The sequence below is a fragment of the Bubalus kerabau genome, chromosome 19 (genome assembly GCF_029407905.1).
Source record: "Bubalus kerabau isolate K-KA32 ecotype Philippines breed swamp buffalo chromosome 19, PCC_UOA_SB_1v2, whole genome shotgun sequence".
NCBI classification, from domain to species: domain Eukaryota; kingdom Metazoa; phylum Chordata; class Mammalia; order Artiodactyla; family Bovidae; genus Bubalus; species Bubalus kerabau.
In genome coordinates, this window is record NC_073642.1 from 30,245,399 (window position 1) to 30,267,441 (window position 22,043).

The 22,043-nt window shown below is 42.3% G+C and overlaps 1 protein-coding gene across 4 annotated transcripts in view; it reads right to left on the reverse strand.

Annotated features, from left to right (window-relative positions):
* LOC129633733 (neuronal acetylcholine receptor subunit alpha-7) overlaps nt 1-21,764 on the reverse strand; it is a 148,829-nt gene extending 127,065 nt beyond the window's left edge. For all 4 annotated transcript variants that reach the window (XM_055555634.1, XM_055555636.1, XM_055555637.1 and 1 more), the window contains exons 1-2: nt 21,633-21,764; nt 21,232-21,371 (exon numbers count right to left, since the gene is read on the reverse strand). In XM_055555634.1, the coding sequence (XP_055411609.1) occupies nt 21,232-21,371; nt 21,633-21,678 (186 nt within the window). In that variant the 5' untranslated portion in view covers nt 21,679-21,764. The remainder of the gene's footprint in view (nt 1-21,231; nt 21,372-21,632) is intronic.
* Nucleotides 21,765-22,043: the final 279 nt, after the last annotated feature.

Below are 22,043 nucleotides of genomic sequence, written 5' to 3' on the forward strand. Positions count from 1 at the left end.
AGGACCTAAGTAAGTTGCATGAGGCCCACCTGCTTGGATAAAGGTGATCTTTACTCAATTCACATGCTAATCTCTTCCATGATCTCAGCCACAGTCAGCTCCTGGTCTTGTTTTTGCTGACCCCATCTTTGGCTGCAAAGAATAAAATCAATCTGATTTCGGGGTTGACCATCTGGTGATGTCCATGTATAGAGTCTTCTCCTGTGTTGTTGGAAGAGGGTGTTTGCTATGACCAGTGCATTCTCTTGGCAGAACTCTGTTAGTCTTTGCTCTGCTTCACTCTATACTCCAAGGCCAAATTTGCCTCTTGACTTCCTACTTTTGCATTACAGTCCCCTATAATGAAAAGGACATCTTTTTGGGGTGTTAGTTCTAGAAGGTCTTATAGATCTTCATAGAACCGTTCAGCTTCTTCAGCATTACTGGTCAGGGCATAGACTTGGATTACCATGATATTGAATGGTTGGAAACCAACAGAGCATTCGGTTGTTTTTGAGGCTGTATCCAAGTACCGCATTTCGGACTTTTTTGTTGACTATGGTGGCTACTCCATTTCTTCTAAGTGATTCTGGCCCACAGTAGTAGATATGATGGTCACTCGAGTTAAATGCACCCATTCCAGTCCATTTTAGTTTGCTGATTCCTAAAATGTCAACGTTCACTCTTGCCATCTCCTGTTTGATCACTTCCAATTTGCCCTGATTCATGGACCTAACATTCCAGGTTCCTATGCAATATTGCTCTGTACAGCATCAGACCTTGCTTCCATCACCAGTCACATCCACAACTGGGTGTTGTTTTTGCTTTGGCTCTGTCTCTTCATTCTTTCTGGAGTTATTTCTCCACTGATCTCCAGTAGCAATATTGGGCACCTACCCAACCTGGGGAGTTCATCTTTCAGTGTTTTATCCTTTTGCCTTTTCATACTGTTCTTGGGGTTCTCAAGGCAGGAATACTGAAGTGGTTTGCCATTCATTCCCTTCTCCAGTTGACCATGTTTTGTCAGAACTCTCCACCATGACCTGTCCATCTTGGGTGGCCCTACATGGCATGGCTCATAGTTTCATTGAGTTAGACAAGGCTGTGGTCCATTGTGATTAGATTGGTTAGTTTTCTGTGATTGTGGTTTTCAGTCTGTCTGCCCTCTGCTGGAGAAGGATTAGAAGGTTATGAAAGCTTCTTGACGGGATAGACTGACTGAGGGGGATACTGGATCTTGTTCTGATGAGCAGGGTAAATATTTAATCCAATTTTCTGTTGATGAGTGAAGCTGTGTTCCCTCCCTGCCATTTACCTGGGCCAAACTATGGTGGAGGTAATGAAGATACTGGTGACCTCCCTCAAAAGATTCCATGCGTGTACTGCTACAGTCCATGCCCCCAACCCTGCATCAGGCCAGCACTGACCCACGCCTGCACGGGAGACTCCTGGACACCCACAGGCAAGTCTGGGACAGTCTCCTGTGGGGTCACTGCTCTTTTCTCCTGGGTCTTTTCACCAGGGTGCACAAGGTTCTACTGTGCCCTCCAAGAGTCTATTTCCCAGTCCTGTGTAAGTTCTGGCAGCTCTATGGTGGGGTTAATGGTGACCTCCAACAAGAGGACTTATGCCATAAGTCCTCAATGGACTTATGGACTCAATGGACATGAGTTTGAGTAAACTCTGGGAGTTGGTGATTGACAGGGAGGCCTGGCGTGCTGCAGTTCATGGGGTCGCAAAGAGTCGGACATGACTGAGTGACTGAACTGAACTGAATCTCTTCCAGAAACTCCCTCAGAGACACACCCAGATTTAGTGATTTATCAGCTATCCAGGCAACCTTCAGCCCAGGCAAGTGACACACAGAATTAAGCATACCAGTGTTCCTGTTAGGGCAAGATCCAATGCTGTGTCATCCTTAACATCTCCTGCTAGAGTTATTCCCAGTCTACTATTTCTACATCTGTCTATCTAGCTATTTTTGCCCTTCCAAGTACTTAAAGTCTTTCTCATGAATGTGACATACTGCTGGAACTTTTTAAAGCGAACCTGGGGCACTGTTTTTAAATAGGTGTGTCTACCCTTCACAGCTAAAAGAAATGCAAAAAGGCAAAAACTGTGCCCAAAGATGGGCACAATAAAGGACAGAAATGGTATGGACCTAACAGAAGCAGAAGATATTAAGAAGAGGTTGCAAGAATACCCAGAAGAACTATACAAAAAAGATCTTCATGACCCAGATAACCACGATGGTGTGATCACTTACCTAGAGCCAGACACCCTGGAATGCTAAGTCAAGTGGGCCTTAGGAAGCATCACTAGGAACAAAGCTAGTGGAGGTGATGGAATTCCAGTTCAGTCAGTCAGTTCAGTAGCTCAGTCATGTCCAACTCTTCGCAACTGTATGGACTGCAGCAAGCCAGGCCTCCTTGTCCATCATCAACTCCTGGAGTTTACTCAAACTCAGGTCCATTGAGTTGGTGATGCCATCCAGCCACCTCATCCTCTGTCGTCCCCTTCTCCTCATGCCTTTCCAATGAGTCACTTCTTCAAAGGTCAAAATATTGGAGTTTCAGCTTCAGCATCAGTCTTTCCAATGAATATTCAGCACTGATTTCCTTTAGGATGGACTGGTTGGATCTCTTTAGGTATGACCTAAATCAAATCCCTCATGATTCTACAGTGGAAGTGACAAATAGATTCAAGGGATTAGATATGATAGACAGAGTGCCTGAAGAACTACAGATGGAGGTTAGTGACACTGTACAGGAGGCAGGGATCAAGACCATCCCCAAGAAAAAGAAATGCAAAAAGGTAAAATGGTTGACTGAGGAGGCCTTTCAAATAGCTGTGAAAACAAGAGAAGCCAAAGGCAAAGGAGAAAAATAGGAAAGATATACCCATATGAATGCAGCGTTTCAAAGAATAGCAAGGAGCAACAAGAAAGCCTTCCTCAGTGATCAATGCAAAGATAGAGGAAAACAATAGAATGGGAAAGACTAGATATCTCTTCAAGAAAATGAGAGATACCAAGGGAAACATTTCATGCAAAGATGGAATTCCAGTTGAGCTATTTCAAATCCTAAAAGATGATGCTGTAAAAGTGCTGCACGCAATATGCCAGAAAATTTGGAAAACTCAGCAGGGGCCGCAGGACTGGAAAAGGTCAGTTTTCCTTCCAATCCCAAGGAAAGGCAATGCCAAAGAATGCTCAAAGCACCACACAACTGCTCTCATCTCACACGCTAGCAAAGTAATGCTCATAATTCTCCAAGCCAGGCTTCAAAAGTACATGAACCATGAACATCCAGATGTTCAAGCTGGATTTAGAAAAGGCAGAAGAACCAGAGATCAAATTGCCAACATCTGTTGGATCATCGAAAAAGTGAGCGAGTTCCAAAAAAACATCTACTTCTGCTTTATTTACCATGCTAAAATCTTTGACTGTATGGATCACAACAAACTGTGGAAAATTCTTCAAGAGACTGGAATCCCAGACCACCTGGGCTGCCTCCTGAGAAATCTGTATGCATATTAAGAAGCAACAATTTAAACTGGACATGGAACAACAGACTGGTTCCAAACTGGGAAAGGAGTATATTGTCAAGGCTGTATATTGTCACCCTGCTCCTTTAACTTATATGCAGAGTACATCATGAGAAACGTTGGGCTGGATGAAGTACAAGCTGGAATCAAGATTGCCGGGAGAAATATCTATAACCTCAGATATGCAGATGACACCACCCTTATGGCAGGAAGCAAAGAAGAACTATAAAGAGCCTCTTGATAAAAGTGAAAGAAGAGAGTGAAAAAGTTGACTTAAAACTCAACATTCAGAAAACTAACATCATGGCATCTGGTCCTATCACTTCATGGCAAATAGATGGGGAAACAATGGAAACAGTGAGAGATTTCATTTTTTTGGGCTCCAAGATCACTGCAGATGGTGACTGCAGCCATGAAATTAAAAGACGCTTGCTCCTTGGAAGAAAAGCTATGACAAACCTAGACAGCATATTAAAAAGCAGAGACATTACTTTGTCAACAGAGGTCCGTCTAGTCAAGGCTACGGTTTTTCCAGTAGTCATGCATGCATGTGAGAGTTGGACTATAAAGAAAGCTGAGCACCAAAGAATTGATGCTTTTGAACTGTGGTGTTGGAGAAGACTCTTGATAGTCCCTTGGACAGCAAGGGGATCCAACCAGTCCATCCTAAAGGAGATCAGTCCTGAATATTCATTGGAAGGACTGATGCTGAAGCTGAAACTCCAATACTTTGGCCACCTGATGCAAATAACTGACTCACATGAAAAGACACTGATGCTGGGAAAGATTGAAGGCGGGCAGAGAAGGATGAGATGGTTGGATGGCATCACTGACTCAATGGACATGAGTCTGAGTAAACTCCAGGAGTTGGTGATGGACAAGGAGGCCTGGCATGCTGCAGTCCATGGGGTCTCAAAGAGTTGGACACGACTGAGCAACTAAACAACAGAGTGATGATGGATGAGACTGGCCTCGTTTCTATCATCATGTATTGTCATTTCCCCACAGCATTTTGTTGTACTTTTTAAAATCATTTCTAAATATTATTGGAATGTTCAAATGTTTTTGTTTCTTTTTCTTTACAAGATTTGAAAATTTCAGAATATTTTTCCACTTGCATAGTTGATGGTGGTTATTTAAAAATTTTGAAAACACATATTTTCACTTACATTACATACACACACACATACATATACATACAAACATATGTATACAGAGTCATTAAAAAGCAAAGACATTACTTTGCCTACAAAGGTCCATCTAGTCAAAGCTATGGTTTTTCCAGCAGTCATGTACAGATGTGAGAGCTGGACAATAAAAAAGGCTGAGCACCGAAGAAATGATGCCTACAAACTGTGGTGCTGGAGAAGACTCTTGAGAGTCCCTTGGACTGAAAGGAGATCAAACCAGTCTATCCTAAAGGAAATCAATCCTGAATATTCAATGGAAGGACAGATACTGAATGTGAAGCTCCAATACTTTGGCCATCTGATGCAAAGAGCTGACTCATTGGAAAAGACCCTGATGCTGGAAAAGATTGAAGGCAGAAGGAGAAGGGGACAAAAGAGGATGAGATAGTTGGATGGCATCACCAACTGAATGGACATGAGTTTGAGCAAACTCCAGGAGATGGTGAAGGACAGGGAAGCCTGGCAAGCTGCAGTCCATGGGGTCGCAAAGAGTTGGACACCACTGAGTAACTGAACAACAACAACAACAACATGTATAGAAAGATATGTATATGTGGGTTACAGACTACTATCAATATTTCAGGCATGGCTGTTTGACAATTAGGCTTGATGGACATTTTTTCTGATCTCTTACAAGTTTTTCTTACATCCCACTTACTTTGTTTCGGGTTTGTTTTGTTTTTTTTCATTACTAGAATACATTATCCAGCAATGCTTTCAGATAATATATGGGTGGTAAAATCTGGATCCATGCGTATTTGAAAATTCTGTTTTTCTACTTGGCTCTGTAGAGATTTGGGGATAATAATTTCTCACTTGAGCTATGATATTACAGACCATGTCTTTTCAAATCCCAGATTTTTCTGATAAAACCACAGATGTCATTTTGGCAATTATTTTTAGCAAGTGATTTTCCCTCTGTCCTCGATGAATTTAAGGTTTTTTTTTTTGTTTTTTTTGTTTTTTTTTTAATATCCCTGGTGTACTGAAATTGAAGTGTTCAATGAGTCTTTTACATTAAGTTTTTCATGCTTTCCTTGAACTCTAGAAGCTTTTTAAAAAAAAGATCCTTTCTTTATATTTTTACTTTCCATTTGGTCAGTTATCTCTTTCTGAAATATTTTCTAGACTCAAGTCAGAATTTATTCCAATGCCTACTGTCAATCCATGGTTTCCAAATAGAGTTTCCCACTGAAGGGTTTCTTCGTAAAAGCAGATTCAAGCCTGGAGTGAGCAGTACAAGATAGCCTTGGGATACCTCATTTTATTTTGTTCTAGAAAACAGAGTAACTATCAAGGATCAGAGAGAGCTTACCAAAAGACACAGGAGTCACCTTGATAATCTGAGCATCAGAAACAAAAATAAGTAGAATGAAATAATACATATCAAATACCCCCCAAAATAATTCAAATCATTATAATAAAATCTCACTGGTCATCTACTATTTGAGTATCTTGAATATTCCATAAAATGTTCAAAAATTTAAAAAAAGCAAAAATATCCCCAAACAATAAAAATACGAAAAATGCCTGGGTTTAAGTCCCCAAATCTTCTCTGCTTAGACAAGAATGGTCCTAATAATATAGCACTTTGTTCACAGGACCACACGTGTTGATACACACCTAAAAAATGACCTATTAGCAGGGGAGATAGGCCCTGAATCCCCCTAGCCCAGGTTACATCTACCATCCTTTCCAGATTTCTTACAGATATGATGATAAACCCAGGAGTCTCATTTTCCTCCAAAAGAGCAGCATTTCTGAAACAGGTGCAATCTTTCCAATCCAGACAAATCCATACCATGTATTCCATCTTGCTATTCCTTTCCTCTAAGACAAGTTTCAAGCCCTTTAAAAGTATTTCTTTCTAATGCTGTGTGCTTTTAAAGTGATATTAAAAAAAAAAAAAAAGCAGGGAGCCAGTGGAAAGCTGGTGTGATAACACATCAATGACCAGCTGCTCCCTGTGCAGATGCAAACCACCACTGTAAAGGAAACACATTTCCTGTCATGAGTATTCATTCCCTTTCAGTTTTTAATTTAATCCACTGCCTATAAATTCCTTTGTCATCAACAATGAAGGTGCCATCTGCACATTGTTGCTTTAATGCCTGCTCAATGGTTATTGACAAAGGAGCATCCTGGTCCATGGCCATCACATTAAATGTTCCACACATGGAACAGGAGATGGGGTCCACCTGGCCTGATGCCCTCCAAAGGCAGAAAGGAGGTAAGGGGGACCTTCCTGCAGCTGAGTGCCGGTCCAGCTCCTGGTACAGAGATCTGCTTTCAATGCGTCTCACTCCTGAGACCAGATGTCAGTACAGACCACTCCTTTCAGAGAAAAGCCTCTGGTGCAGTTTCTATTCACTCTGGGACTGTAAAACACAAGACCACGGATACAAAGGACAAACCAGATTCAGAGAGAGTCCCCTCTGTTTAAATATCTATGCTGCAGGCATTTTACCTAGCTGAAAAATAAAAAGTGTCTCCTGACTCCAATTGCCTATAGGATGTGACCCTGAAAACTAGCCAGAAGCACTTGAATGTTTGAAAATATTGCGAGTGTCTAGGCTTTGTCTGTTTTTATCAGCGTGTCTGTTATTCTTTAGTTTTCATCAAGGAGTTTTGTTGATCCTCAATCTCCAGATATTTCGGGCAAATACAAAACATTATCCTAAATGATTCATTCACAATTTGATGAGTAACCACAACATTTAAAGCAAAAATAAATTTTAAAACAGTAACATTCTTGGTTTTATTTAAAACAAACAAACAAAAAAAAACCTTGTGAAGAAGTTTTTTAATGTTTTCTCTTAAGTGTTTTAAAGCTTTTGACCAATTGATTTTTAAGACCCATACAATGTTTCATTTATTATATAAGCCGTAAGTATAAAGTCAAGATTTTTCAAGTTAAAATACCAAAAAGTTCACTATCTCACAAAGGCTGCTTTTGAAAATAGTCGGTAGAGAACTGTTTTAAGTTGCTTAAGACACTTTGGGGAAATTTTATTTTTCTCCAGTGTCAGATTATAAGCATCCAAACAAAAATAAAAACAGAAAATCCATCTCTGTCTTGTTTGTGAGCCATCAACATCCATCATGAGACCCTGCCTTGAGGTATACCTGCCAGCTGCAATGAATAAGCTCATCCTGAAAAGACTATCTCTACCAAAAGATTCCCAATAATTGGACTTTAATGCTAACAAGAGTCCAAAAGTATTTGATATTTTAATAGGTTTCTTACAGTAACTTCCTCTCCTTCTACAGGGGCCACAATAAAGAAAACATTCATTTACATTTAAATAATCATAAATGTAAGATGTATATTAAAATGCTCATTCTCTCAGTTCTTGATTGCCCAGGTGTTCACTGCTCAATCAGTTTAAAGGAACACAAATATCAAAATGATATTGCAGCAATGTAGACTGGATCTGTGAATCAAACAATGAATTAAAAATACAAAATAACATATTTTTGCCCATTGGCTTAGTTGCTGATAAGAGTATCCTGTAAGGTTCTAGCTTAAGATGTCAGCTTATACCCATCTATTTCCCCTCTGCCCTCAAGACTACTGAAATTAAAATACAGGAGAGAAATGGTATGCCAATGAAAAAAATGTTGCCTGCTGTATCAGTAAACAAAGATGTTATAGCTATCAAGCCACCTCATTTTAGCCACCTCTGATGGTAAGCCATGAGGGAATTCAGGAACAGAAACAGGATGCCTGCCATCAAGCAGTCAGTGACTGCAGCCACCCCCGGGGGTACACCCTGAAGGGACTTTGGATGAGAAAGCCCAGGATCCTGGCCCCAGAGAGCTGAGGTGCGTATGAAAGGAATGACTTCAGTGAGCCCAGACTCTTGCATCTTCCCATACATAGAAAAGTGCTAAATTCCTGAACTTGAGATGTCTGGTTTTCTTTAGTTAACAGTAATCCTCTGATGTACTGACTACCTGGTCTTTGTTGCAAAACTCCTATAAACCTTGGCTCCTCCCTTGCTGTGCTGTGCTGTTCAGTTGTATCTGATTCTTTGTGACCCCATGGCCTGTAGCCCATCAGTCTCCTCTGTCCACGGGATTCTCCAGGCGAGAGTACTGGAGAGGGTGGCTTCTCCCTTACCTCTTTGGAAAAGTCCCTTAGAGCTGAGATCCTGTCTTCTGGACTTAAGTCCTCTGTTCTGTCCACCAAATAAAGCATAATTCTCAACTTTCGGGTTGTTTTTTTTTTTTTTTTTCAGGTAACAGGTATAAACTCCCCAAAAGAAAGAGAATGGGAATGAGGCCATAAAAAGACAAGATATTTCAACACATCACAAGAAGAGAGCACATACACAGAGGCTTGGTGACTGCAAAAGCCAATGAAGAAAGACCTGTGCTCAACTTTGAGTAGGGGGCTGAAGGGTAGAGGGAGCAGGTCTGCCACGTAGAAGCCCATGGAGTTCAGAAGTGCCCTGAGTCCAGAGGAGGGCAGGGAGTATGGGGTGGGGCTGTCACAGGTGAATTCAGAGAAAGCTTTGTCAACTCCCTCCTGACAATAACAAACTACCAGGTTTCTCCTCACTCCATAGAGCCAAAACTCAAACAAACTGATCTGATCAGTGGGTGCTGTACAGAAGAACATAGCAGCCACTCCAAAACCTGCCTCCTAAGTCCTGGATGGGTGGCCGGTGCTATGAGCCTAACATTCATGGGATTCCCAAGGCTTAGCTGTGCCCTCCCCTAAAAGCATAAACTATCTCATTAATGTTTTTTAATGTTTTCTACTTGTTACATTCTTAATAATTTAGGAATACTAGGTGCAGTGAGGCATCTTACTAAAATCAATGTTCCCTGCACCATTTACTTTTTAAACGTGACCACTGGAAAATGTAAAATCACATCTGGGGCTGACATTACATTTCTATTGGACAGCCCTGAATTAGGAAACAAAGCAGCTCATGTGAAAAGAGATGCCTTTGGAGCAAAGCATTCAGTCCTTGAGCATTGTGGGTCCTCAAAAATGTAATAGGCCCCCTCTGATACAGCACTTCTACTAATGTTTCTGTTTGCTAATATAAAAATAAGAAGAGATACTAAGAATCAGAGGAACTTTAGAAAGTCTTCACAAATACATAGTAAAAATAAATAGAAAGGCAAAGTAAATAAATAAGCAAAATTAAAACAAGGGGAGGAAAATGACCCTAGAAGAAATAACATTGCTTAGTTTAAAACAAATGAACTACAAAAGTAAAGAAGGAAAGGACAACCCTCCAACCAGTACTCCCAGAGAAAGAGGGCCCAGTGTACAAAAGACAGGAACAGTGGAAGGAGGACCTGCTGGATGTACAGCGTGACCAAAGACATCGGGATAACAAGGTAAGATTTGGTGAAGAAGGTAAAAAGGAGACCATCTGAGCTTGACCCCAAATCAGCTGACACCAGGCACACACGGCCCCAATGAATGACACAGAAACATGGCACTGAACCCACAGAGAAGAAAACAGGGGCTTAGAAAAACGGCTTTGCAGAGAACAGCGCTGACACTCACAAAATCGTGAGGGCTGTTTTTCTTCCCCCCAAGTCAAATCAAGCTACTGTCAAGTTACAAAGAAATTAAGTATGACTGTGGCTCAGCTGGTAAAGAATCCGCCTGCAATGCGGGAGACCTGGGTTTGATCCCTGGGTTGGGAAGATTCCCTGGAGAAGGAAAAGTCTACCCACTCCAGTATTCCAGCCTGAAGAATTCCATGGACTGTATAGTCCATGGGGTTGCAAAGAGTTGGACATGATTGACTGACTTTCACACTCACACACACACACACACACACACACAGAATAGAATGTAAATGTTACCAATGTGGACATGGAAGGACTTCAAGAGAAGTAGGGGCAGAACAGGAGTGATTACAGAGAAGGAAAGCTGAGTTCCAGGATTCCAGGCAACAGAAATGACAAGAAGCTTTTTTCTTTTTTCAACAAGTTAGTTTGTAGATATAATTAAGATTACTATAATTTTTACTATAATTTTTAAAATTGATTAACACTAGTTTTCTTTTCAAGTATAGTTGATTGAAAATGCTGTGTTAGTTTCTACTGTTAAGTGATTCAGTTATACACATATGAATTCTTTACCATACTTTTCCATTATGTTTTATCACAGGGTACTGAATATAATTCCCTGTCCTACACAGTAGGATCTTGTTGTTTATCCACTCTATCTATAATAGTTTCAAATCCCTCCCCCTTGGCAACCCCAACCCCTTTTGGCAAGTTTGTTCTTTATGTCTGTAAGACTGTTTCCGTTTCTTAGATATGTTCACTTGTGCCGTATTTTAGACTTCACATATAAGTGATATCACAAAATTGCTTTATAACATATAAGTTTGATATATACAGCATTACATTTCCACTCCTGTACACACTCCAGCAGGCTCACCACTAGAAGTTTAATTTCCATCTGCCACCACCTGTTGACCCCCTTTACCTGTTTTGTACTTTTGAAGGTGCAAATGTGAGCAGTGGAAGAAGTGAGAACAGAGGTAAGAGGGGAGGAGAGGAGAGCTGTGAATGAGCTGAGTTCCTACCTATCATAACAGAAGTCACAGAAATGGGTAAAGTTGATCAATCCAGGAAGGGGATGATAAGATTACTAAAATAGTGTCATATTGGTGTCATAACCAGAAACAGAGGCAACTAAATGTATTTGGGTAACAGTCAGCATGGAGAGGGCCCGGGGCTTTTCAGAAATCCTTTATTATTGGCTCTGTAAATGCTGCATTTTATTGGCATTTATTTGTGTTTGTATTACAATAAAACTTTACTTACAAAAATAGGCAGTGGGCAGATTTTAACCTGTAGGCTATAGTTTGTAATCACTGCTTTATTTGTATTTTACTACTTTGCACCTGCTAACCCCAAACTCTCAATCCATCCCGCACCCCACTTGGCAACAAGTCTGTTCTCTATGTCTGTGAGTCTGTTTCTGCTTCGTAGACAGGGTCATGTGTCATAAGAAGAATGTCATAGCCTGGCATTTTCTCCATATCAGGGACACACTAAAATAACTGAAATGTCTCTCTGGGGGCAGACAAAGTGGATAATACAATGCCTAAAGCAACAAGGTTCACCAATCATGCAATCATTATACTAACAATCCTTTAATTAGCCTTGAAAAACAAAATAATCATCAGTCTAGAGTCCCATGTGAAGGTAAAGTAACAACAAAAAGCCTCTAAATGCAAATATACAGAAAAGCATCTTCATGAACTTGAGGAAGGGAAAGATTTTTCTAAAGATAACATAATAAGCACTAAACATAGAAGAAAAGAATTACAAAATCAAGCAATTAAGAATTTCTGTTCATCTAAAGATACAATTTATCTGTAAGCATGGGTGTGCATGCTAAGTCACTTCAGTCATGTCCAACTCTTTGCAACCATATGGACTATAGCCTGCCAGGCACCTCTGTCCATGGGATTCTCCAGGCAAGAATACTGGAGTCGATGCCATGCCCTCATCTAGGGGATCTTCCTGACCCAGGGATCATCGAACCCTGTTTGTCACATCCTGCATTGGCAGGCAGGTTCTTGACCACTAGCGCCACCTGGGAAGCCCATCTGTAAGCATGTGAAGTATGAAAGTCACTCAGTCCTGTCCGACTCTTTGCGACGCCACGGACTATACGGTCCATGGAATTCTCCGGGCCACAATACTGGAGTGGATAGCCTTTCCCTTCTCCAGGGGATCTTCCCAACCCAGGGATCAAACCCAGGTCTCCCACATTGCAGGTGGATTCTTTACCAGCTGAGCCAGAAGCATATTCTACTTCAATTAAGAGTTTATGAAAAAGAGAAAGAACACGAAAAGAGTGGAAAGACCAGCCAGGGTCAGAGAAGATACTTGCAAAAAACATTTTACAAAGGGCTCAAGTCCATAAAATAGAAAAACACATACAAATCCTAACAAGGAAAGAACAAAACTACACACACATAAAGGGATAGCCAGGCCCTTAGATGGCATGTCTAAGATAAAAACAGGCCAGAGACATGAATAAACACTTTGCAAAAGAAGATGATATCCAAGTGGAAAATTGAGAAATGAAAATGTCCTCAACTTTATTGGTAATCAGGAAACCACTAATTAAAAACACAAGGAAATATCACTCCCCACCCACTAGAATGGTAAATTTAAAAGACTAAAATACAAAGTGTGGGTGATTATGCAGAACAAGAAGAATTTTTCAGACACTGCTGGTGAGAATGTTAATTGGTATAATCATTTTGAAAAGGTTTTGGCTTCATCTGGAAGTTAAAGACATGCCATCTAAGGGCCTGGCTAGTCCCTTCCTATGTATATACACGTGATAGAAATACATAAATATGTGCATCAAAAGACGTGTGCGGTTGGAATATTCATGGCAGTGTACTTCACAAGAGTCCAAAAACTAGAAATAACTTAAAAAACCTCCATCAACAGAATAACAAATCATGCTACATCCAACCAATAAAAATGAATAAACTGCAGCAACAGGCAAGAACTTGGGTGACTCTCACAAAAAAAAAAAATGAACAAAAGCAAACAAAATACATACTACGTTCTTGTGTGATTCCATACATACAGAGTCCCAGAGAAGGGCAAAATTAAACTCTGATGCTTGACATTATGCTGTGGTTTTCCAGTACACAAAAAGGGGGGAAAGAGTCATCTTGGGTGGTGCTTACCTGCATGGGTTCACTGTGACAATTCATTGAGCTGGTTTTGGTATTTTGCCACACAGGGGACCCGTATTACAATGCAATTCAAAGTTCAAAATGACTTCTCAAATGAAATCTGTCTAAGAGCTAGCCAGCGTATTAAAGGTTACTTCAAATGTCAATAAAACATCTTAAGGAAAACAGTGAATAAATGAATGTTTCTGGACCAGTGATTTCAATTGTAAATGTTATCAATTTGAGTTTAATCAATCAGTGAGCAGACTTGGCTTAATTTGCTTAGTCTGAGCCCCTCCATATAACACATTGTTTGTGAGCTTCTGAAGACAGATGCAACAGAATAAAAAACTGTTTTATGATTCTAAAGTTTCAAAACACCTGGAGCTCAACCTGACCACTTGCCTTCTCTCCACAAAATAAAACACATTTTTTCTTGCTCAGAAATACCTCTTTTACCCCAAGACAGGAATCTTCACTGACAATTTGCCCTCAGTGATCCCAGAATAAATTTCCCATGCTGGGAATCATCTCACAGGTGGCCCTCCTTAACCACGGCAGCAACCACCCCCCCACCCCGCCCACTCCCACGTCCACTGGGGCACTGGTCAGCCCATTCTTCTACGGCCTGACTCTGAATCCGGAGTCAGCCCCAAGTCCAGGCCTCTCCCACTACCCCGCTGGACTTTAAACAATTTCTTACTTAATTTCACATTAGTTTCAGTCACTTGCTTGGCTCTCTGGAAGTTGTGACTCTGAGGCTTTTGCTATAACTTCTAGTTTTTTCTCTTGGAAACTTAACAAGCATATTATGTGATATCTTGTGATATCCAAAAAAAATTTCAATAAAGAGAGATAAGAGTAACAGGTGTGTGTGTGTGTATGTGTGTGTGTGTTAATACACACATAAATGTGCACATGCAAGCTTTTATTTTTTTTTAATGGTTTTGGTTTTTACTTTGAGGGCTCTTTTGCTAAAACAGTTTACAGCTGATGTGGAATGCAAATAAGGAAATCACTGAAATAAAGAGAATGAGAATTAGAAGTTTCAGATTAGTTTCTTCTCTAAGGAGTAAAACTCTACCTAATCCTGATAAATCAATAAGTGAGCAGAGATTTTCACTAGCATCTCTCCATGACAAGATCATTTCTCTTCCTTTAACAGCATGTCAGGGATGAATCAGGAGCTTTGAGAGAACTAAGCCTTTGGGGAATATCTTCAGGAGTAGACTTGAAAGGCAACATTTACAAGAAAGCATCCTTTAGTGAAAGTGCCCATAATCCCCAGTCTATAAAGCTAAAAGAATTTTGTACCTTTATGTCCCAGAGCCATAAAGAGGTTTAATAGGGGTACAATTTCTACCATAATAAATACGGATCAATTATAAAGATGCATTACAAACAAGTTTTAATTTAGAATTTCAGTTCTGCTACCTGCGATGAAAGAAATGAAAGAAAGCTTAGCACTGAAGAATTGATGCTTTTGAACTGTGGTGTTGGAGAAGACTCTTGAGAGTCCCTTGGACAGCAAGGAGATCCAACCAGTCCATCCTAAAGGAAATCAGTCCTGAATATTCAATGGAAGGACTGATGCTGAAGCTGAAACTCCAATACTTTGGCCACTTGATGCGAAGAACTGACTCATGTGAAAAGACCCTGATGCTGGGAATGATTGAAGGCGGGAGGAAAAGGATGAGGTGGTTGGATGGCATCACCGACTCAATGGACATGAGTTTGAGTAAGCTCTGGGAGTTGGTGAAGGACAGGGAAGCCTGGTGTACTGCAGCCCATGGGGTCGAAGAGAGTCGGACATGACTGAATGACTGAACTGAACCCACAGTGATGAACTAGGTAGTTCGCACCCACTCTGCAGTGAGAACAACTGGGAAAATACAACGAGAAATACAGTCAGAGAAAGAATAGGGCAATGAGGAACAGCAGGGTCAAGGTCCAGGAAAGGGAGGGAAGCTTAGAGAATAACAGGGTTTGGGGCCACTTTTCCAGAACCATGTGATGATTTCTAAAGCAATGCCTAGGAGGCCAAAAGTTAAAGCAAATCTTGGCAGACTCAAGAGCTGGCAGGACATAGTGGGGTTCAAGGTCTACAGAATAGAGGGAAGACCTTGCTAAGCTCTCTATATTCACACTCTAGAATGTATATGCAAAACTGAGAAACAAACCAGCCCTCTTAGGAATGGAAGCCCAAGTCGTCCTCTTCTCAGTCACTAACTGGATTAGGGTGATTTGTGCTTGCTGGTACCTATAGCCTGAGTGTTGGTCAGAAGCAAACACAAAACTGGAGGGAGGTATTGTCAAGTGTCAAGATCTTCGAATTATCTCTGTGATTTTTCACATACAATATCTGAGACAACATAAAACACAACCAAGCTTTGAAGTAACATTATGAATCATTTCAATAAATACTTTATAAGAGATTTCTAAGACAAAAATACGAATGGGATCAAATATACAGTGGTAGTGAGAGTTACATAATAGTGGGAAAAGAACACAATTTTAAAATTCAGTTTACCACTTGGCCTACTTGTGTCACTTTAAAAGTAATGCCTGCTAATATTGTTTAAGGTGTTATAATGATGTTATGCCATTTTAGTTTTTAAATATTTCTCTAAACAACCTATGAACACAGAGAAAAGACTGAAATGCACCAGAGGGCCTTGAGTAATGGTGATTTGGATGACGTTTATACCCCTCCAGTCCTTCTTTTAATTTGATTTCCTACACAAAACATGTATTTGTAGCTGTAAGAAACATCACTTATAAACACATTATTAGGATAATTAAATAATTGCACCTTAGGTTTTCTTCATAGACTGTCTTCAAGGTGTGCAATTTTTACAGCAAATATTTGATAATGTTAAGCTTGAGTTGTAGCATTTCACATAGTGGCCAGTAAAATCTAAGTCTGACAAAGAAGAGCAGAGCCACCAAGGGATTTCAGGTAACACACAAGCCCTCAGACGCTGGACTCCACACCCAGGCCTGCCTTCTGCAGCAGCAAACCCCAAATGCACAACCACTTAGTTCTGCTGTTCTTGTGACTAAAGTTTCTAAAAACTTGAATCTGCAATCCCAAATGTATAAAATAGCAAAAATCATTCTTGCATCATTATGTATTATACATTTCTATATAATCATGTGTTGATTCTTATTATTCAGTTTAAATACCTTGCCTTCTGGACATGTTTTCCTAACTATGCACATTTATTTTATGCAAATCAACACTCAGAATGGCCTTTAGATGTGTGTGTACAGACAAATGACTAAATGGAATGCAAAAAGGAGAAATATTATGGAAACTGTTGGTAGTTTAGAATCTCACACTTGCATCACTTCAAAATGAATTCTTAGGTATTATCTCATTCCCAGCCCAGTTACAAGCTCATGTAGTGAATTAATAATCACCGTTAAGTCAGACTATGCAGTTAGGAATAATTTAGGTACCTTCAGTTAACAAATTTATCTATGTACCTACATAGAATTCTTACACACAGTTATATATCATAGACAGTATGCCCCAAAGGTCTCTGGAATCTGTCCTTGTCTCCACATTTCCACACTGACCATTACAGTTTTGACCTCTTCATCCTTTGCCTACATTATCTCGTCTCTTTAATCTGTCCCACACATACACTGCCCTCAGCATCCTTGATCTAAACACAGATCTAGTAACGTCCCACCTCTGATTACAAATCCAACACCTTCTCACTTTCTACCTCGTGCCTCACTAAGGGGGCCTGATAGATAGCCAGAGGAGACCACAGCAAGTAAAACTATTCCTCTGAAAACACATGCTTTGTCTTTAAAAGTTTATGTACATTTTTTTCATTCGTCTATAATTTATACCTGTTGGGTTGAATACAAATATTGTGGTTTGGACTGTTTCCATTTCTAGAAAAATATGCAGTGGCAAGATGATCTTGCAGCTTCATGAATCCTCTGGCACACCACCACCACCAAAACCTCCTCATATCCTGGAAGATATACCCTGATGAGGGCCCAAGAGGAAATCTAAACTCTGCAGAGCCACTCAACATACCTTATGTTCAACATTTCTTCTGTCTATGGTATGAACTCACCTTAGCCCTCCTACCAAAAGATAACCCCTGTCCTTCATCTTGCAAGGTGTGTTTCTAGAATATCATTCTTACAAAAGGGTATATAAGAGAAAGTTAGTTGTTTGATTAGTATGACATCCGTCTTTTAAAAATTCTCAACACACGTAAGCACATTCAAGGTTCTGTAAAGCTTTGCAGCACAACTGCAGCCAAGATCAACTGGGAGCCAGTTTCCCACAGAACACACCTTGCTGAGGGTATGGTGTCTTCCCACTCTCATTTTTCTTCATCCTGTTCGCCTCACCGGGAAAGCCCTCCATGTTTTCTCCAACTGGCAAACTCCTGCTCACCTTTAGAAATCTAATTCCTAGCCACCTGGCTGGAAGTAAATATTTCCTCCTAGGTGTGTCTCTACCACATTTGCATTCAGGTATATGTGAGATACTCTTGAATTTACAGGTCAGTCTCCATAGACAAGACTGTGAATTATAGAAGTAGAAATAATCCCTTAACCATGTATACATTCCCAGAATCTAGCAAAGTTCACAAGAAGATTTCAATAAAAAATATGTGTTGAATAAGCTGATGGACAGGTAAATAATCTTCCATGGAAATAAGACATGTAGAATCATGCATTACCTCCCTGTTACTCCAGTTGGGAAATCTCTGCTGGCAGAAAGTGGAACAATAACAAGACTTGGAAGGAAAAGGGTCTCTAGAACAGCCCAGTCAGAATGGGCAAAGGACCTCTGGAACTGAATTTGTAAAGAGAACCTGATACCAGTTAGGGCTTGCTACATGAATCAGTCATGAGTCACTGTATCTCTGTCCAGGGTCCTGAGAGTCCGGCTGGAAAGCCCTGGCTCTGTCTCAAAACCAGACAGACTCAAGTCTGGCTGGAATACAAATGTTTGCATATTGCATTATTTCTGATATAGAGACTTCCTTTTCACTGTAATCTCAGGACAGTCACATTTAATCTGTTACACTCAAGTGGTTTAAATAAATTAAGCTGATTTTTTTTTTCTACAAAAGAAGTTAAGGATTCTAAAGGAGGCCGGACATACAAAGGACTTGCAAGGCAGCTGTGCGTGTTCTACACAGCCCTGCCTCTAACCAGTGAGCAACCCTGGCCAAGAGACCACACCTTTCTAGGCATTGATGTCCCAACCTTTAAGTAGCTACATTATGAAGATAAAGAAAATCTTCAGTGAATTACCAGTGTGTGGCAAGTGCTTTCTCTTATTTAATCCTCTCAAAACCCTGTGAAGTGGACATTATTCTCATTTTACACACGAGGAAACAGAGCTTAGAAAGTAAATTTGTTGAAGGCCACTCCATGACCTCACAGTATTGGCAAGCTGGGAAGTTCCACACATTCACAGCTAGATCCACGGTCAAGGTGAGACCAAAGCTTTCTCCCCTCCCACCCTCCCGTGACCTCTGGCTGCTGACAGTGGTCTTCACGAGCGCTTCTCTCTGGTATTGCAATGTTGATGACACACACTGCTTATAATTCTTCTTCTTCTTAAAATCTTCTAACTTGACAAATGTTTGCATTTCACTATTTTTTTTAGTTGTCACATCATGTAACCCTAGTTTATACCCAAACTTTTCATAAAAGCCAAAATCTCTCATGTAATTTGACTCCTGAAAGGTCTCTTAAAGAGATGGAGGTACTAGGAAGAAGCCTGCAGCTTCCTGGTGAGTGGTCTTCTCTCCAAAAGAGACTGCCACAGCCTACGGCACGTGCTCCCCTCGGTCACTGCTCCCGCTCCCCGGCTGAGTAGCCACTGCCCCTCCACATCCCAAGCATCCAGCTCAAGGAGCAGTCCAAGACCGGGAGTTGTCACACACACACACACACAGTGAGGCCCATTTGTGGCCAACCCCAGGCAAATAGCGTTGGGGCGGCTTTCATTTTCTCACCACTGTGTAGTGTGCTAGCTCCCCTAGTCCTCTGTAATTTGCGTGCGTGTGTGCATGTGTGTGTGTGTTGGGGGTGGGGGGTAATTTTCTTTTATTTAGATGAAAATGAACCCTGTCTTCTAACTTTACAGTCTCTCAAAGTTGCCTCCACAGTCATCACAATGACCGCTGAAGTGCTATCCTGTCCAAGGTATTAACAGGAAAGTACAGACTCAGAATGCTTGAGAAACTTAGCAAAGATCAACCAGGTTTCCCCTCTGGCTCAGCGGTAAAGAGTCCTCCTGCAATGCAGGAGACACGGGTTAGATCCCTGGGTTGGGAAGATCCTCTGGAGGAGGGCATGGCAACCAACTCTAGTATTCTTTCCTGGAGAATCCCCATGTACAGAGGAGCCTGGCAGGCTACAGTCCATAGGGCTGAAGAGTTGGACATGACTGAATCAACTTAACACGCACACCTAAGACCAATCATCCAGAAATAAGCAGAGCTAGAACCTACCAAGGCTCCCAAGGACAAATCCTATGATTCCTAAAGTAACAGAGAAGCTGCTCCATAAAGTCTGCCTCCCCAAATGCCACAGGGCTTGCGCCCACCCCACCCATCCCCCAAAGCCTCTGAGATTCCATTTCTCTGCCCTGGCTCTGCTCAACACCAGGGCAGCTTTGTCAGCACCTCTTCCCCTAACCCCATATCTCTGTCCTTTCCTTCTTCCTACAGTCCAAGCTCTCTAAACAGCAATTTTTGTCCTGGTAACCCACGGGACAGCACTTATCTGCTTTTACAGCTCTCCAGTGTGATAGTTTGTCCATGTCACTGCATACACACTGAATATTTTGAAGCATAGGTCTAACTGTGGGATAGGAGGAACTACACATTTAACACAGGCATCCTGTGGGAAAAGAAGCCATTCATCTTACCAACTGTAACTAGATTAAATGATGCAACATACAACAGTTTAATAGAACAGGCACTCTTTATTTGCAGGATTATGAAATCTCACCAGTCTTCTTACACTTCTGGAGGCTCTTAGTACTTTCCACCTGTTGTAGTTTTTCTCACATTCCTTTCCTACCACATTCTCTCCTCCCTGGGACACCATCATCCCTGTATACTGCTCCAGAGCCGAGTCCAATGCTTTGTACAGGTTAGACACTGAAGCTCACTTATAATGACTTAAATGCTTTCATTAAATATTTGTACTGTATGAAGGATGTGCCAATGAAAATTGAATATCCAAAGCAATCTAGAAGAGCAGAAGAACAAACTTATCCAGATTTTACACAGATCTGACAATTGAAGTGAGCACTAATAAGTCTGCAAGAAGCCCATGGGGCTGGAAGCTGTTGCCTGAACAATCAGATAAGTGTATCCGGGCAGGGAGCCTTGCTCATCTTCAGAGCAGAACCACCTGCATTAACCTCTCCAGGAAAGCAAACCATGCCCATTATTGGAACTGGGGAGGGGGTCTAAATGCTCACAGCTGGCCCTCTGCCTGGACAGACGAGTCAACTGCAAAGCCCAGGGCCAGACCCGTACCCACGGAAGCAGGATAAAAGTCTAGAAATGGCTAAATTGACACCCATGTCAGACTGCATGCCAATACTTATACCAGAAGGGGTACTAATGTGTGATCATTTGGACCTATTCTTGATGATCCTGACTCAGGATGGAGATACTTTCACCCTGAGTTTCTAATCCGAGGGCAAGTCAGGTCTGAAGTACCAGCGTACAGGTGGCCTGGGAACGCCAGGTTTCTCCCTGGGCGGCTGGGGAAACCGAGGCACACGGCGGCGGGCAGGCCCGGGCCCGGCCGGAACTTACCACGTCCATGATCTGCAGGAGGCTCAGGGAGAAGTAGACTGTGAGCGGCAGCGAGTCGTTGGCCACCGGCCTCTCCAAGGGGTTGTAGTTCTTCACCAGGTCCTTGTAGAGCTTCCTCTGGAACTCGCCTTGCAGGGACACTTCGGGGAGAGAAAAGGAGAGACGCGCGGACTGCTCAGAGAAAGCCGGCGGGAATGCGCCCCCTGCCCGCACCCCCAGCCGCCCAGGCAGCGCAGCCCAGAAGTGCCGGGCTCGCCTTCCACCGGCAGAGCCTCCCGCCGCCCTTAGCAGCAGGCGCGAATCCCCAATCCCGTCCCCGGCGCGGGGCGCTCCGAGCCGCCTGGGATGCGCCTGGGATCCCACGGAGCAAGAGTGATGGGTGGAGAGATCGGCGGCTTTACCGTGCAAGATCGACGCTGCCAGCGCCAGGCACAGCGAGCCGCGCATGTTGGGGGCCGGAGCTGCGCGTCTCGGAAACCAGCCCTGGCCTGCGCCTGCGGCCGCAAAGCCGCCTCTCCCGGCTTGGCTGGCGCGCCTTTAAAAAGCCCAGCGCGCGCCCACGCCCCGCCCGCCCCCGCGCGCCTCTCCACGTGACAAGCCCCGCCCCCGTCCCCCGCGCCCCTCCCCCAGCCAGCCCGCCGCCCGACCCCAGCGGTAGGCGGCCGCGGGGGAGACAGTAGCCCAGAAGTCCAGGAGAGGCGCGCCACCTCCCCGCGTCCGTCTCCACCGAGCGGTGCCCGCGTGCCCGAGGCTGTCAATGGCCAGGCTCTGCTTGTCTCTTCTGTCCTTTGTCCCCGGTCCGCTGGCCGCCA